Source organism: Phallusia mammillata, chromosome 2 (genome assembly GCF_965637545.1).
Source record: "Phallusia mammillata chromosome 2, kaPhaMamm4.hap1.1, whole genome shotgun sequence".
Classification (NCBI taxonomy): domain Eukaryota; kingdom Metazoa; phylum Chordata; class Ascidiacea; order Phlebobranchia; family Ascidiidae; genus Phallusia; species Phallusia mammillata.
Genome location: NC_137253.1, coordinates 17,987,491 through 18,002,722, shown reverse-complemented (window position 1 = coordinate 18,002,722; position 15,232 = coordinate 17,987,491). Strand labels below are relative to the sequence as shown.

Here is a 15,232-nt window from a genome sequence, read left to right as displayed (position 1 = left end):
TCAAGACAAAGGACAAACCTAAACGTGTCAAGAAATTACTTTTTTACGGAATAATGCCCATTGTTACTGATTATATGCAAGAACTTTTGCACGCGTGGCACACACACTGCAAACAGGAGATAATTGCCGCATGTAGTGCAGTTATGCTTTCATGCACGCAGTGGTGATTACAAAAAAAGCTTTGAGGGAAAATAAACTCATTATTTGTTTGTTTAATATATTTCCGCATTAGAAAAAATCTACATGTCTTTGAAAATTTGAAAAAGGTCTCTCGCGTAAAGCGTTCTGCTGTAAAAATGCGCAAAGGGTGTGTCGTAACGGCAACGGGATAGAAAAGAGTAAGCTCCGGGCTACAACATGGTATCCAGGTGGTTAAAAGCCCCCCTCCGGAACAGTTTCAAAATTGAGGTTGTTTAAGGCTAATTTATTCGCATTGGAAAAATTAAACAGATGTTTGAAAAATTGAAAAAGGTCTCTCGCGTAAAGCGTTCTGCTGTAAAAATGCGCAAAGGGTGTGTCGTAACGGCAACGGGATATAAAAGAGTAAGCTGTGGGCTACAACATGGTATCTTGCTGGTTAAAAGCCCCCCTCCGGAACAGTTTCAAAATTAAGGTTGTTTACGGCCAATGTATTCTCATTGGAAAAATTAAACAGATGTTTAAAAATTTGAAAAAGGTCTCTCGCGTAAAGCGTTCTGCTGTAAAAATGCGCAAAGGGTGTGTCGTAACGGCAACGGGATAGAAAAGAGTAAGCTCCGGGCTACAACATGGTATCCAGCTGGTTAAAAGCCCCCCTCCGGAACAGTTTCAAAATTAAGGTTTTTCACGGCTAATTTTTGTGTGTTTTGACACTGAGAGCTATGATTTCTATTATGACAATAAAATTCGAAAAAATGTCACAATGGACGCACAAGATTTTGCATGGTTTTATTTTATCTTGAGTATATAGATTCTTTGACGCGTGATCACATTAAAATGCTCTTTATCATGTCATTTTTTCGTTTTTAATTGTGTTTTTCATTAATGTTTCATTTGATATGGTACCTGAAATTTTGTGGTAAAATTTTTGTGTTTAGGGGAAATTATTCTGCCAGAATGACACTGGTAAAAGATAACTACATTTCTCCACATTGGATTTTGCCGATAAAGGACCAAATAAAGTCAGTTCAATCATTTGTCGCCATTTCCGAAAAATCTCGGCAACGTTTCCATTGTGAAAACCCATTTCTTGTTTATTGCTTGGAAATTGCATTGTAGATCCAACACTTCTGACACCATGGATAATTTCATGAAATTAATACCTGCTTCGCAAACGGCTTTGCTGGTTTGTCAAGTGAAGAAAATTTTGAAATTCTTAACACAGATTGCAGTACAATAAGATTAGAAATTAAATACAACGTAATATATGTAGTGTTTTATTGCCAGGAGCCAACAGCACAACCGCACAGCACGCGCGCACAACTAGAATGACCTCCAAGGCAGGGCTGCCACTGAGATTTTTAAGATATCCCAAGGTCCCCTTACTAAAAATCCCAAGGTTTGTCCAAAAATCCCAAGATAGCGAAAACATGGCAGATACACAGGCTAGCTGGCGCAAGCAGCATAATTTTTATAGTTACACCAGGTCCCAGCCATCACGTACCTTTGAAAAGACAAGAAATACCAGAAAAATGCAAAAGAAAAAATATTTTTTGTGTACATTTTTTTACTGGCACATGATATATCGAAAAGCCTGTAGTACTGGCCTAACTCACTAGTTTTGACAGGGAATTCAATCAACTTACACGGCTTCGAACACAAAATTGATGAAGCACCCCAGATAACATATATTTGTTGGCAAAACGTTGGGTGAACATCAAATTTTAATCGGGCCAACTAGTCGGGTTACCGTTGGGTAAACGTCTAAATGCTCGTTGGTTCCTCGTTGGCTTCTGGACGGCGAAACCGTCAGGCCAACCAGTCCCCTACGTAATCCCCAACCGTATTACTCATCGGGCCAATTTTTACCCATCGTTGGCCCAATGCTTTCACCAACGTCCTTTCTACAATGGTTCAACGTTTGTTCTGCACACGGTTTTCTGCTTACAAACAGCACCACACACTTCGCACAATAACAATTTCTGTATTAAAACGAAGTAACGAATGTAGGAAGATGGAAATTGTTATTTTGAGAGTAAATGGGCTTCCCATTTCTTTCTTTCCCTCTCTTTGTGGCCTCCGTCGCGGTCTTTTGCGAAACGTATCCAGTCTGCAGTAAAGGTGGCTGTACACAGACTGCGTATTCCGTCAACGTGCGTAAACGCATGCGAAAAACGGTCCGTATTCTGACGTGCGTAAACGGACCGAATTTACGTTCCGAATGTGGATGCGTTAGGTGGTATACACAGGATCCGAACGATGCGACGTTTCGCTTGAATGCGTCCTACTCCAAATCAGTTGTTTGGCTGTTCGAAGCAGGAACACCGCTAATTTCTTGCATTTGGGTTATCACCGTGGTGGTGGGATTTAATATTGCTGAACACGAACACACCGACCAAAAAATGCAATTTAAAATGTTTACAATTGACATTATCCAACCTAACCTTCGCATAAACTCAACTCATTTGCTAGTGACAAGCCTTGCTCAAATAAGATAGCAGTACAATAACATCGCTAGTAAAAAACAAATGTCACAAAATATTATTTTTTTCCCCTTAAATACAGTTTTGAAGCAGACGAAATAAAAAAGTACAAACACACAGTGCACATGAGCAATATGTTTAAATGGTAAAACCAGGGATGAACAAACACTGAAAGGATTTTTTTGTGTAATTAAAGAATTTCATTTGCTTTTAAAACCCTCCTGATACCCTCTTTTGATTGCCTCAAGCGTTTTCTTATTTTGGAAAGATGAAAGGCAATCCTAGCATCAGTAGGTGGCTTCTTATAATTTATAAGGCAATGTGCTGGTTGTTGCCTGCAGGTCTCTTACAAATAACAAAAACATGAATGCAAAAATATGTACAAATTAGTTTAGAAGTACTTTTGTTTATTTAACAAGTGCAATCTTTCATTTCATTTGACTTTTCTGGTTTGTTTCCATCTCTCATATTAAACACAAACCTTGCAAATTACAGCAAAGATGTGAAAAATAATACGAGTCCATGCCTTACAAGGTAACGTAGTAGGTTTATTACAAATATGGAGCATAAATCATTTAATTTACATACCTGTGGTGTTGTGTATAAATCTTAAACCATTGGATTTTCTGTCTTTTTATATAGGTGTTGCATATGTCACCCTTTTCCTGGAGAAAAAAGTAACAGACAGAAGTCACATATACTTCAAACTTGATAAGCAGATTAAACCCTCCCCAATGTACAATAAAAAGTTGTCAAAACAATTTGTGGTAAAAAACACAAAATATCTATAACCATTAAAAATGTATCCACATTGTAATAAAAATTAGTTAAATTACCTGTTAAACCAAACTCTGCTGAAGTTGAATTACAGGCATTTATAAGGTAGATTTCTCTCCAAAGCAGGTTTCTCTCTAACTAGTTTTTCTTGTTAAACTTGATTTCTTTAGTTGATATTGGTCAATCAAAGGATTCTACAAATGATAACTTAATAATGTTTCATGATAACTTCATAACGTGCATTTTTCACAGATTGTTGCAGAAACATCAATCAGTCCTTAAGTGTATGTAAACAACAACTATGGACTTATGATTTCATAAGCAACATCCTAAATATTAATACAACATAGTTCCGAATTTCTAAACCCTGATGGCATATTTGCAGTTTCCTTTTTCAGAAACTTTGTGTTCAATGACATTAACTGCCAGAACTAACTGTTATGAACTGACGCTTTCCTGAACCCTTTGTTTCCCGGAATGTTATTGTTACTTACATTATTAGCTTTTTGTATCCCGCTGTTGTTCTGCATTCCAGTCGAGTTCGAAGCCTGTTATAGTGTATGTGCAATTGAAATATGTGCTGAGCCACCCTTCTAGTTTATAGAACATGCTACTTTAAACCAATATTTGTTGCGTTTAACCGTTAGTAACATGCTTTACCCCAGTCTTTTTTTTAACAATTTTCAAAATAAAATAAATTTTAACAGCTTATAGGCTTCGATTGTTGTGTTTTACTTTATTTTGCCACTATTTTTCTTTCCTTTAAAATAGAACATATATCGGACAAGTTCAAATGATGTCTGGATTAATTCAGATTTGTATAGTTTGTACTTTTAAGTGCATGATTATTTAAGGCCACTACTGACTACTGTGGCCCATAAGTTTCTGCCTGCAGAAACAACTAATTAAAAACAGCTGTACTGACTAAAGAATGTAATCTAGGAGTTGTATGCTTTGGTTGGTGCAATGTAAAGTATTCTAAGGTTTTTGCTAATGTTCTATTAGATTCACCCATTTTCACCCCTTAAACCCCGAAATAATTGGTTTTAGTTTTAGGCCCGAAATACAGGTTCTAAAAAGTTTGATTGATACAATGACTATATTTATGCTTCTTCAAGGGCTTTTTTCTCTTATTCAGAATGTTTTATTGGTGAGACTTGAACAGTTTTACTTTACATCATACAACACAACACATTTTTGGCAACATGTAATTGCTACATTTAACCCAACAACACCAGAAATTTTATTACTTGTTTGTAGTATGGCAACAAACTACAGGACAGGTGCCACGAGTTAAAAACTGTAGAGACAAATCTTCTATCTCAAATAAAGCACTTGACAGTAGAACAAAATATTTTAAAATCATCACTGGCTGATATTGAAGAAAAAAAATTGCTTCTTGTTCAGGAGGTAATTATACTAGATCATGTATTCAAATCTTGCTTTTTAAACTTTGCTAGTACTGCACTTTCAGCTTGAATCTTCAAACACTTTACAAAAACAAATGACAGAGAAAATAGAAGATCTTCTATTGACTCAAAATCAACTGGAAGGTGAGCGACAGCAATTGCAGGATAACAATAAACATCTTAGTCAAGACCAAGTTGTTGCATTGTCAAGGTAAGAATCGGCTGTAAATATAATCACATGTTTTCACAAGTTACATAATATTTTTATCACCGTAATCGGCATGACATGGTATGTTTAACCAATTTATATCATTTTCCCTGTAATAAATAAGGGTGTCATCTACCGTTATAAAATAGCTATGGCAGCCATTTATAAAATAGCTATGCTGCCACCCCAGAAATTGCCTGGCCGTATTTATATTCATGCGTTACAGATATGGGTCTCTTTCATTTACATGCCTCTTTCTAATGGTCGGTATATTTCGAGCATGTGCAAAGCAAGCCCTGCGAAATCTCTTTTGTTTTTAAACAATGCATGGGGAAAACCCGTTTGCGCTACTCGCTTCAGTGATTTCAAGTTTGCTCCACCAGAACAAGTCTGAACAGGACGTAACAATGGCAAATTTCATGTTTTTATGTGTTGTGGATGTTAATTTGCAGTTGGAGATTATATTGATTCACAGAGTTCCATTTCCATGCACAGAAAATTTAAGTGCAGTGGCCACACATGTGCGCAAATTTCGTGTCGAAACTGCAATGCCGAATCGATACTTTTGCAAAATTGAACATGTAAAATTAATTTACAGATCTTACTTCCCCTTCCCTGAAGGGGACACATATTGTTTTTGTCTGAATTTTTTTTTCATTCTTCTTTTTTCCCGTCTAACGCGGATTTGTTCCCACGTTTTGGTCAAGAAAGAATGGTTCAAACTTTTTCAAATTTACACACATTATAGATATTGGTCTAAAGATGGTCCATGTGACAAAGTAATCCACCTTCAACAAAGTAATCCACCTTTTTGCAAAGGCGTGTTTGCTGTGTTGTCAGATTATTTGTTAAACGTAAACTACAAGATTATAAGTACCACAATCGCAAATTGGAAAACTAATTAAATAAGAAAATCTTCAACGAGCGCAAATGCGACCAAACGGTACTTATACCACATACAGTACAACATAAAAGCGATCATCAAATATTCCAAACAGAAAACATCTCATTTAGCAGTTGTACTTGTAGACATGGCTAAAGTTTTTAACTCGGTAAATCATGACTTTAAAATATGATACAAAAATATCTCTAGTCAGGTCAATGTGAATGGAATATTAACTAATAAAACACATATCAACCGTGGGGTACGCCAGGGATGCGGTCTATCGATGCTTCTTTACATCGCAGTCACGGAAGCACTAATAACTATCACAAACAGTAACCCTAAAATTAACGGGGTAAAATTTGGACAAATAGAAGTTAAACTAAAACAATATGCAGATGACACAACGTTTGTAATAACCAATCAACCTTCTCTAAATGAAATATTAAACAAATAAACCTTTACGAATCAGCAAGTAGCCAAAAAATTAACAAAGATAAAACAGAGTTAATCGTTTTTCCAAACAATCCCAAATTAATTACAGCTATGAACTACCTAAAACATTACGTCAAAGTTTTAGAAATAACATGCACGACTCAAAACTGGGTTATACATAAAAACTGGAACACATACATAAGCTACGTTATATCAGCTATTTTCAAATTCGCTTGTAGAAACTTAACTCTGCAAAACTCTGAAAAATAGTGATAATAAATACAATAGTAATGCAAAAAATCCTTTTTCTAGCTCGGGCTTTCCCTCCACAAAAAGATGAAAATGTGTGAACATTAGCCGATTTGGATAAAATTTTACATTACTGTTGATTGGGTCATTGTTTTTTCATATTTAAAATTTTGGTTGTAGAACCCCATCAGCTGCCCCACTAACCCCTTAAAATGGGTGAGTTTTTTTTTTAACATGTGCGGAATTAAATGAAATTTGGACAGCTTGTGAATTTGTTGTATATAGGTGTCAATTGTTGTGTTTAGCCCTGTAGCTCCAATATTTACCACTTTAGCCAACCAAAAAGGGTAAGTTTTTTAAACAGTCTCGGAATTGGCTGAAATTTAAATTGCTTGTATAATGTGCCATTTTTAAGTGTCAATTGTTGCGTTTTACCCTGTAACCCCACCATATACCCAATTAACCTAAAATAAAAATGAGTTAAAACAATGTATAAATTAAATGAAATTTGGACAAAACACAACAATTGACGCCTAAAAATGGCAACGTTTAAATTGAATGAGATTTGCCATTTATAAATGTTGATTGTTGTGTTTTACCTATAGCTCCAACCCAATTGGCCCCTAAAATTAGTGACTCTATTAACAAGGTTCAAATTCAATAAAAGTTGGACAGTTCGTAGAATTTGCTACTCATAGGTGCCTATTTTTCTGTTTTACCCCATTAAACCAGTATTTACTCCTTCTTTTCTTTAAAAAAGACCGTTAAATAGGACATACTTTAAACAATATCTGGGGTGAATTGAATCTGATTTGTATAGTTTGTACTCTACATTATTTATGCCCAGTGCCAATTACTGTGTTTTACCTTACAACACCAGGCTTTTTCATGTTTATCTCTTGAAATGCATTATTTTTAACTTTGCTTGTGTGGGGACTTATGAGTTTCTGCCTGCAGAAACAACGAAGGTAAAAAAGACGGTGGCTAATATGGGACCCAATATAAAACAAGCATAGGAAATATATTGGTGTTTACAAATAGGTTATAGTGCAGGGGTCGGCAACCCCTGGCACGCGTGCCAAGGTTGGCACGCGGGGTGGTTTTTCATGGCACGCCAACCCATTTGTGTGTAATATTAAAAGTAAAAGTTTAACCTGTTACACTGCTTGTTTATAGTTTTTATCATGCAGTTGTCTTAAAATTCAGGCTTACATGCACAAAACACTCTGCTTTCTCTTTACTATTAATATTTGTTGGCACGAACCGTTATTATTTGGAAAAACGTTGGCACGCGAGGTCATTAACCCATGAAAATAACAAGTAAATTGGCATGCGTCGCCTATAAGGTTGCCAACCCCTGTTATAGTGTATGTGCAAACGACAAAATGTGCTAAACCACCCTTATAGTTTTTTCTCTATTTCTGTTTTTCTTCCTTTTTTTGTGTGTGTATCTCTGCTTTGATTCACGTGTTTGGTCAAGAAAGAGACACACATTTTAGGTACATGTTAGGTGTATATTTACACACATGTTAGGTGTTTATCCTAATTTGATCCTCTGAATGACACTTTAGTTTACCCACAGGTTTCCAAACATGAAATTTTAAAAGCGGCCACAGTTACTAAAGTACATGATCTAGGAGTTATATACTTTGTTGTTTGGTGCATTGTTAAGTATTCTATTTTTTCTCAAATATAAAAATTTTGTAATTTTTAGTTTAATGCACATATTTTTCACCCATTAACCCTGGAATATTTGTTTTTATGTTTACTGGTCTTAAGCCCTACTGTGCTTTTATTTTTGTACTGAGTTTTGAACAATTGTTCGTAGTGGGTGTCTTGTTTATTATTTAAAATTTTAGTTTTATTGGCCAAATGGTTATTTTTACAGCTTATTCCTAAGGGAATGCAGGCGGTAGTTTAGAAATGATGTCTGATATAGTTAAGCTAAGTCTTGATAAACTTGGTTCAACAAGCCATAAAGACTAACCCAATCAAAACTAAAGTTAAATAAAAAGCTAAGTACTTCTTTAGAATTCAAAATTTAAAATCGGAAGTACTGGAATGCCAAGCAACAAAAGAGAAAGTCGAAGAACAACGGGATCTATTTAAAGAGGCTTTTAAACAAGTAAAAAAAGAAAAAGATCTCATGGTTCAAACTTGTGAAAAGATGCAAAAGGAAAAAGAGAGGATTAAGGTAACAATGGACAGGCTTGTTTACTTGTGTTGGATACACTCATTTATAATGCAACCTAAAATTGATTTCCTACTAATGCAGAACATATCCATGTACATGTTTAGTTTGTAATGGCCCCCCCTACTCTAAAGGGGAGACAGATTGTTTTTGTCAGTTTGTGTTTCCTTTTTTCTGTCTAACGCTGGTTTGTTCCACTTGTTTGGTCAGAAAAGAGTACTTTAAACAAATTCAAATTTACACAGCAGTTCACCCACTGGCTCCTAAAACATTTTTTTAAATGGCTCTATGTACTGAATAACATGATCCAGGAGTTTCATACTTTGCTAGTTGGTGCATTGCAAAGTAGTTTGAAGTATCTTGTAATTTTTATGTATATTTACCTGTTTTCCCAAAAAAGGAGGAAAGGTGACAGGCGTAAAACTATATCAGATGATAATGTCAACAGACATGCACAAGATTAGGAATCTTCTATTTTACTTTTGTCGTTTGTAGTTTTTAGAGACAATGCCTGTATAGGTGAAAACATATATCTTGATTTTAACAACATCATATCGATGAACATTGATTAACAGTTTCATAAAAACAGCAAGAACACCAAAAAAACATTGGTTATCGACTCAAGTTCCTCATTATTTGAATGATGTTTGAAGTATTCTGGTGTGCTGCAGCAGGATCGCAACTGGCTGCAAAACCTGGTGGGGCACAGACGATTGCATAGAATGGTATTTGAACCCGCATGTTCTGCTGGCCAAATGAAACCAACCTAAACTGGTTTACAAAGGAGGAGCGTGAGAGCGACTTTGTGGCATGTGTTATTTCTTCCCATACTTTTGGACCTTGATGGCAAATTGACCTTGAGTCAATTGTGGTGCTTACTCAGGGATAAAAGTATTTCAGCCCTTCTGGTGTTGTGACTATAGACTGACGAAATAGGTGTAAACAGGGTGTTGTATGTGGAATGTAGTGCATCAGAATGTAACACATGCAACAGTTTGGCTAACTCTAGTTTATAAATGTCTCTAATTTTCAGAAGGCCCATATGGTAGTATATGGGGGTGGCGTGACATCGGTAGGTGCTGCGAATGATGGCTTGCAAGATTTTATTGTGTCTAATGTTGAGGTTTTGCAATGACGCGGTGCAGCCACTGCTCTAAGCGGCGACGGCATTTTGCAGATGGGAGTATGCAAATGAGTAATAAATAATTCGGAGAGACTTTTCTCCAAGGTAATCGAGCAGCTTATACACAATACCACAAGCTTGAGCCAACTTTCTTTCCACATACGTTATATGGTGTTTCCAATTTAACTGATATCTACTGATTTCGAGTCAGAAGCATTACTGAAACAGTTGGATTCAGTAATCGCGGACATTAACATGTCTACTATTAGAGGGACAGATCCCGTGGATAGCATTATCTTTATTTTTGGTTGAATAAACTAGAGAAACATTATGTGAGTTTTGTATATATTGGGCAATATGTTATTGTGGAACACCAAGGACTGCATGCTGTTGAAAACCATGTCAAAAGGTTATTAACAGTTGTTAGGATTTTGCACAGTGAGAGGTTCCTGCAGGTCAATAGGATTGGAAGATTTTTCTACCGTTCTTTGCTACTACTTTTGTATATATATGTTAATATAATGATTAATAAAGAATATGGACAAAGCCATTGAAGGTTGGTTTGAAGCTTTGTACTAACTTTTATGTGACCCTTTTCAATAAGGGGCACGTTTTGATTTCACTATAATTTTCTTTTTCCGCCTTGCGGTTCGTTCATGCACTTTTGGCATAAAATATTTGATGGATGTGAATAAAACTTCCACAGATGGTACTTATGCCCATGTAGATGTGTGTCATTTGTTTTATTTGACTCGATAGTTCAAGTATTTACCCCACTATCTCTCTAAAAATGGGTAAAATTTTAAACAACGTCAGATTTGAATAAACTTTACACAGTTTGTTTATTTGCCGTAGTTAGGTGTTGATCATTGTGTTTTACCATGTAACCCCAATATTTACACCACCAGCCCTTTAAAATCGCTGAATTTTGTAAACAATGTCCGAATCAGATGAAATTTAGGCATATTGTTAAGTTTGGCATTTATAGGTGTCAATTATTTTGCTTTACCCGGTAGTCCCAATTCTGACCCATTAGCCCCCTAAAATGGGTTAGTTTTAGGCAATATCTGAGTGAAATGAAATTTGGACAGTTTGTATGATATGTTATTTTGAAATGTCATTGTTTCATGCTATTTAGTCCCACAAACTTACCACAGTGTCTGAATTGCAATCGAATTGGACAGTTTGTCCTTAAATAATATTATTACTTAAGACACAGTATGATCACTATCTCTGAATTTAAACACTTTTCCTTTTTTTCAGTCATGCAGTTTGTCCACCTTTTTTGCCATGAAATGTTTTGGTGGATTTGGATAAAGTATTCACAGAGTTTATGTATATTCATGTAGATGTGCCATCTGTTTTACTTCTGTGGTTACCATATTTTTTGCTAAATGGACAAAATATTAAACAAGGATTGGGACAAAATTTGGCTAATTGGGACAAAATTTAACAGGACTGTTTCGATATATGTAGCTGGAATCAAATGCGAATTTTATACCATCCATTTGTTGTTACAAAATTTGTTTGTGTTTGGTTTAGTGACATGAGTCCCCTTCCCGAAGGGGCGGACATTTTGATTTCACTTTGTTTTTTCTTGTTTTTCTTCCCTGTAGTTTGTCCACAACCTTTTTACCTTGAAATGTTTAGATGTGCCATCTGTTTTGTTTGGCCTCACCAATTACCTCACTAGCCCCCTACTTTTGTGGAGATTTCAAAACAAGGTCTGGATTGATTGAAATTCAGGCAGTTTGCAGAAATTTGGCACTAGGGTGTGAATCCTTAAGATTTACCCTAAAACCCCTTCAGCTATTGTACCAGCCTCCTAAAATGGGTGAATTTTTTTACAATCTCTGAATCGGTTTAAATTTAAACAGCTTGTAGATGTGGCATTGTGGGGTGTTGATTCTTTTGTTTTTTCCTCCAAAACCATTGATTCCCCCCCACAAGGTCATTAAATTGAGTGAAATTTAAAAAAATATCTGTATTTAATATAAAAGTGGGGTAAATTGTACAGAATGCCATTTAGAAGTATCAGTCTTTGTGTTTTATTGTAACCCTAACACTTGTAACTGTACCTGTTACCCCACTAGCCCCCTAAATAGGTGAAACTTAAAACAATTTAATTTTAGGAATTTAATATAGCTTACACCTCCTGCAACATGATTGTTATAAAAGCAAAATATTGATCTGTGTGTTCGATCTCAAAGCCCCAAGCTATGGTTAGCTATGAAAATGTATCTACAACTCTGCTTGTGTGGGGCCCCATGAGTTTTCTGCAGAAACAAACTAACGTCGTAAAAAATTGGTTAATATAGGACCCCATTCAAAATAGCTGTTGTGAATATTTAAATTTTCATTAGAGGTCATGGTATATGTGCAATGGCAGCAATTTCTAAGCGACCCTTCTAGTTTTTTGTTACTTTCACAGGATCAGTATCTAGATTTACAAACTGAGCGTGAAAATGTTGGAAAGGCAAAAGACAGGATTGTTACCAGAGAATATCAAACTCGAGGTCGAAATGAGGTACAGTGAGTTATCACAAAAACTTTTACTAAAAGTGAGCGTGTATGCATTATTTTAGTTACACTTTTGCACCTGTTCAACTAAGGTTTTCCGGCTAATGCAAGTTTGTTGATCTTATTTTGTCGCACAGCTAAGTTATAGACTAGGAATAATTCAACCAGGCTTGCTGTCTGTGTATGTGTGCACTAAGCGAAAACACAGGCAGTCATTAAAAAACAATGTAGGCTGGTGTGCTCCCAATTGTACAATCATGGCATACATTTGTCAATTTTTTTCAAAACTGAAAACATGTGGATTAGTACACACACTAGATATATAGAAACCAATTTAAATAGTTTGTTTTAGGATTCCAATTTATCTTTGCTATAGTTTGTTGCCCATACTTACCCACTAGTTCCCTTAATAGGGTGTGTCTGGATTTGGATTGTATAAAATTTGAACTGTTTGTTGTAGGAATTGAAATGGTTTGTCTAGTTTTTAAAGTTTTTAGGCTTTAAATGTAAATCTGGTATCAATATGTTCCCTGAAGGGTACACATTTTGATTTCAAAATTTGTTTTTGTTTTTCAAAGTTTCTCCGACTTTGGGAAGAAGCTTTTACAGATGGTAGATATTGTCATGTAGATGTGTCATCTGCATGTATGCTTTTTTAAGCCAGTAATTGTTGTGTTTAACCCTGAAGGCCAATAATTTACCCCACTGGCCCCTAAAATATATGATGTTTTCAAACAATTTGAAAATTAAATGAAATTTGGACAGCTTGTAGAATTTGTGATGCACTGTATTAACTGCTTGCTCATAAAACAGCTCAAATAAAACTTATAGGGATGGGTCAAGCCAAGTTTAAACCGAGTACTTAGTCGAACATGAAATTTGCGTATTCCCCTGACATGAAACGTGTGTTTGAAATGGTATCCAGTAACAAAAATGACTGCTTTTTAAGTGCGTTAGATAGTAGAATTAATAGTACTTCTGGGGCCTAGGAATGTATGTTATATTACAATGCACCGAGCATTAATATAAGATGCTCGATGTTCAAGCAAACAGAACATTTGCAGTCATGTCCCAGCCCTAACAACTCATGTGACGTAACTGAAAAACCGAAACTTTGTTATTACACAAATATTAAATATTCTTTTAGGATTTTGCTCAAGCTCATAAATGCCTGACAATTGAATTGGAAGATTTACAATCCAAATTTCGAAAATCAGAGGATAGGGGCAAACATGACATTAAGATCAAACAAGAACTTCGTGATACGGTAAAAGTATCAGTAAAAATTAATTCATTTTAATGTAGACATTGAAATTTTGTGTCAAAATGCAGATAAAACGCTTACATCGTGAAATGGCAGAGGAGCGAAAAAGTATGATAAAAGTGACAAAAGAAATTCGCATTCAAACAGATCCAGAACTAGCCTGTGAGAACAGAGATATTGCCATTCAACATGCTAAGTTTAAAATGATTCAGGCCCTCAAGGAAAGGGACCGCGCTTTAAAAGAAAATGTCAAAATAGATAAAGAAAACAAAAGGTTATCAGTACATACCGATTGTTTTTTTTTTTTTAATTCCATGTTTTTCTGCTATTTTACAGGCTACTTAAAGGCCAGTGGAACTTACTACAACAGATTGAAGCAAAGGCCAGGTGTTTAAACTTGGCCAGAAAAAATGAAAAAGGTTTGGAAACAAAATTCCAACAATTAAAATCAAAAAGCTTGTCAATGGAGAAAGAGTTGATCATAAAGAGAAAACTGTATTCTGTCAGTCAACATACCCTACAGGTATGGTATGGTATGGACTATGGACAAATGGAATGTTCTGAAAACTTCAATATTTGTACAGTGGTATGAAAACATTATGGTATGGGGAATGAATTCCAAATGGTAGCCTAGCATTTGTTGAGAAAACATTGAGTGACATTGCTATTACTTTAAAGCAGTGTCTTAAATTTATGTTACATTTTTCTCTGTGTGCATTTGTAAATTTCTTGAATCACACATGGCTTATTGCAGCGTCCATGCCCACAACAGTTATGAAATATGTTGTCAAATTCTGCAGTGAGGTGTTGTGCGAAAGAGCGTCTCTGTCACCATAGATAAGTGTCATATCAACATTATTTTATCCAAAAAAAAAAGTGTTAGTTAGCATATTTAAATTCTTTTTTTATAGACAATGTGGCCAAACCTAGATAAATTAAAGTATGTTATTATGACAATTTTACACCAACGCCAGTTGGCCCAAGTTCATACTTTACACCACTGTGAATGATAGTGATACTGATGTTGTAATTAATTATTTTGCAGGGCTTACAAGAACAGTTTAAAAAAATAAAACAAGACACAACAGATACTACTTTTAAAAAAAAGCAAGTAGAAACCTGTCCCACACAAACTGAAAATGTAATCATTTTAAATGACTATCAAGGGAAAAAAGTTTTTAGTCATGCCAAGGATATGCGTGAAAGGTGAATGATCTGTTGACATCATAGAACTTGTGTTAATGGAAAGAAGTTCCTTGCACAGACGGTTTCAAAAATAGATTTAAACTTTATACATAACTTCTGTTTTCCAGGCTTGAGCAGATGGAAAATGCTCACCAACTATTGACACAACAGTATGAAGAAGCCATTTTAGAAAAGAATGATATATTGCAAAAGCTAAAGCACTGCAAAGACGTTCTTCAGGTTTTGCATGCTAAAAATGAGTATTCCAGGAATACCACACCTTTGCATGACTCGTACCTTAAATCTGTGAAGCGGGCTTTGTCTCAAAAAGTAACTTAATGAGAAGAATAAACTGTGTTTCATCTGG

The 15,232-nt window shown here is 35.4% G+C and overlaps 1 protein-coding gene and 1 long non-coding RNA gene across 3 annotated transcripts; one reads left to right on the top strand and one right to left on the bottom strand.

Moving 5' to 3' along the window:
- Positions 1-2,106: 2,106 nt before the first annotated feature.
- Positions 2,107-3,965, bottom strand: LOC145212416 (uncharacterized). The gene is made up of 4 exons (XR_013856691.1): positions 3,893-3,965; positions 3,458-3,592; positions 3,210-3,286; positions 2,107-2,966 (listed from the first exon to the last, which is right to left on the bottom strand). It is a non-coding gene; the product is annotated as an uncharacterized LOC145212416 (long non-coding RNA).
- A 676-nt stretch (positions 3,966-4,641) lies between these two features.
- LOC145212413 (uncharacterized) lies at positions 4,642-15,232 on the top strand. Of its 2 annotated transcripts, XM_080080524.1 has the most exons (9): positions 4,642-4,808; positions 4,873-5,018; positions 8,614-8,776; positions 12,328-12,423; positions 13,564-13,683; positions 13,749-13,954; positions 14,017-14,203; positions 14,726-14,886; positions 14,994-15,232. In XM_080080524.1, the coding sequence occupies exons 2-9, from the start codon at positions 4,903-4,905 to the stop codon at positions 15,202-15,204; spliced, it is 1,260 nt and encodes a 419-aa protein (XP_079936650.1). In that variant the 5' UTR covers positions 4,642-4,808; positions 4,873-4,902; the 3' UTR covers positions 15,205-15,232. The 2 variants fall into 2 exon arrangements, with proteins under 2 accessions (XP_079936650.1, XP_079936651.1); XM_080080525.1 differs by lacking the exon at positions 14,726-14,886 and having other exon boundaries at positions 4,644-4,808; positions 14,994-15,056.

Bases quoted from the DNA above. Each gene is read 5' to 3' on its own strand.
- LOC145212413 (XM_080080524.1), top strand. From the start codon at position 4,903: ATGACAGAGAAAATAGAAGATCTTCTATTGACTCAAAATCAACTGGAA. The intron at 12,424-13,563 runs GTACAGTGAGTT...ATATTCTTTTAG, and splicing joins AAACTCGAGGTCGAAATGAG to GATTTTGCTCAAGCTCATAA. The intron at 14,204-14,725 runs GTATGGTATGGT...ATTATTTTGCAG, and splicing joins TCAGTCAACATACCCTACAG to GGCTTACAAGAACAGTTTAA.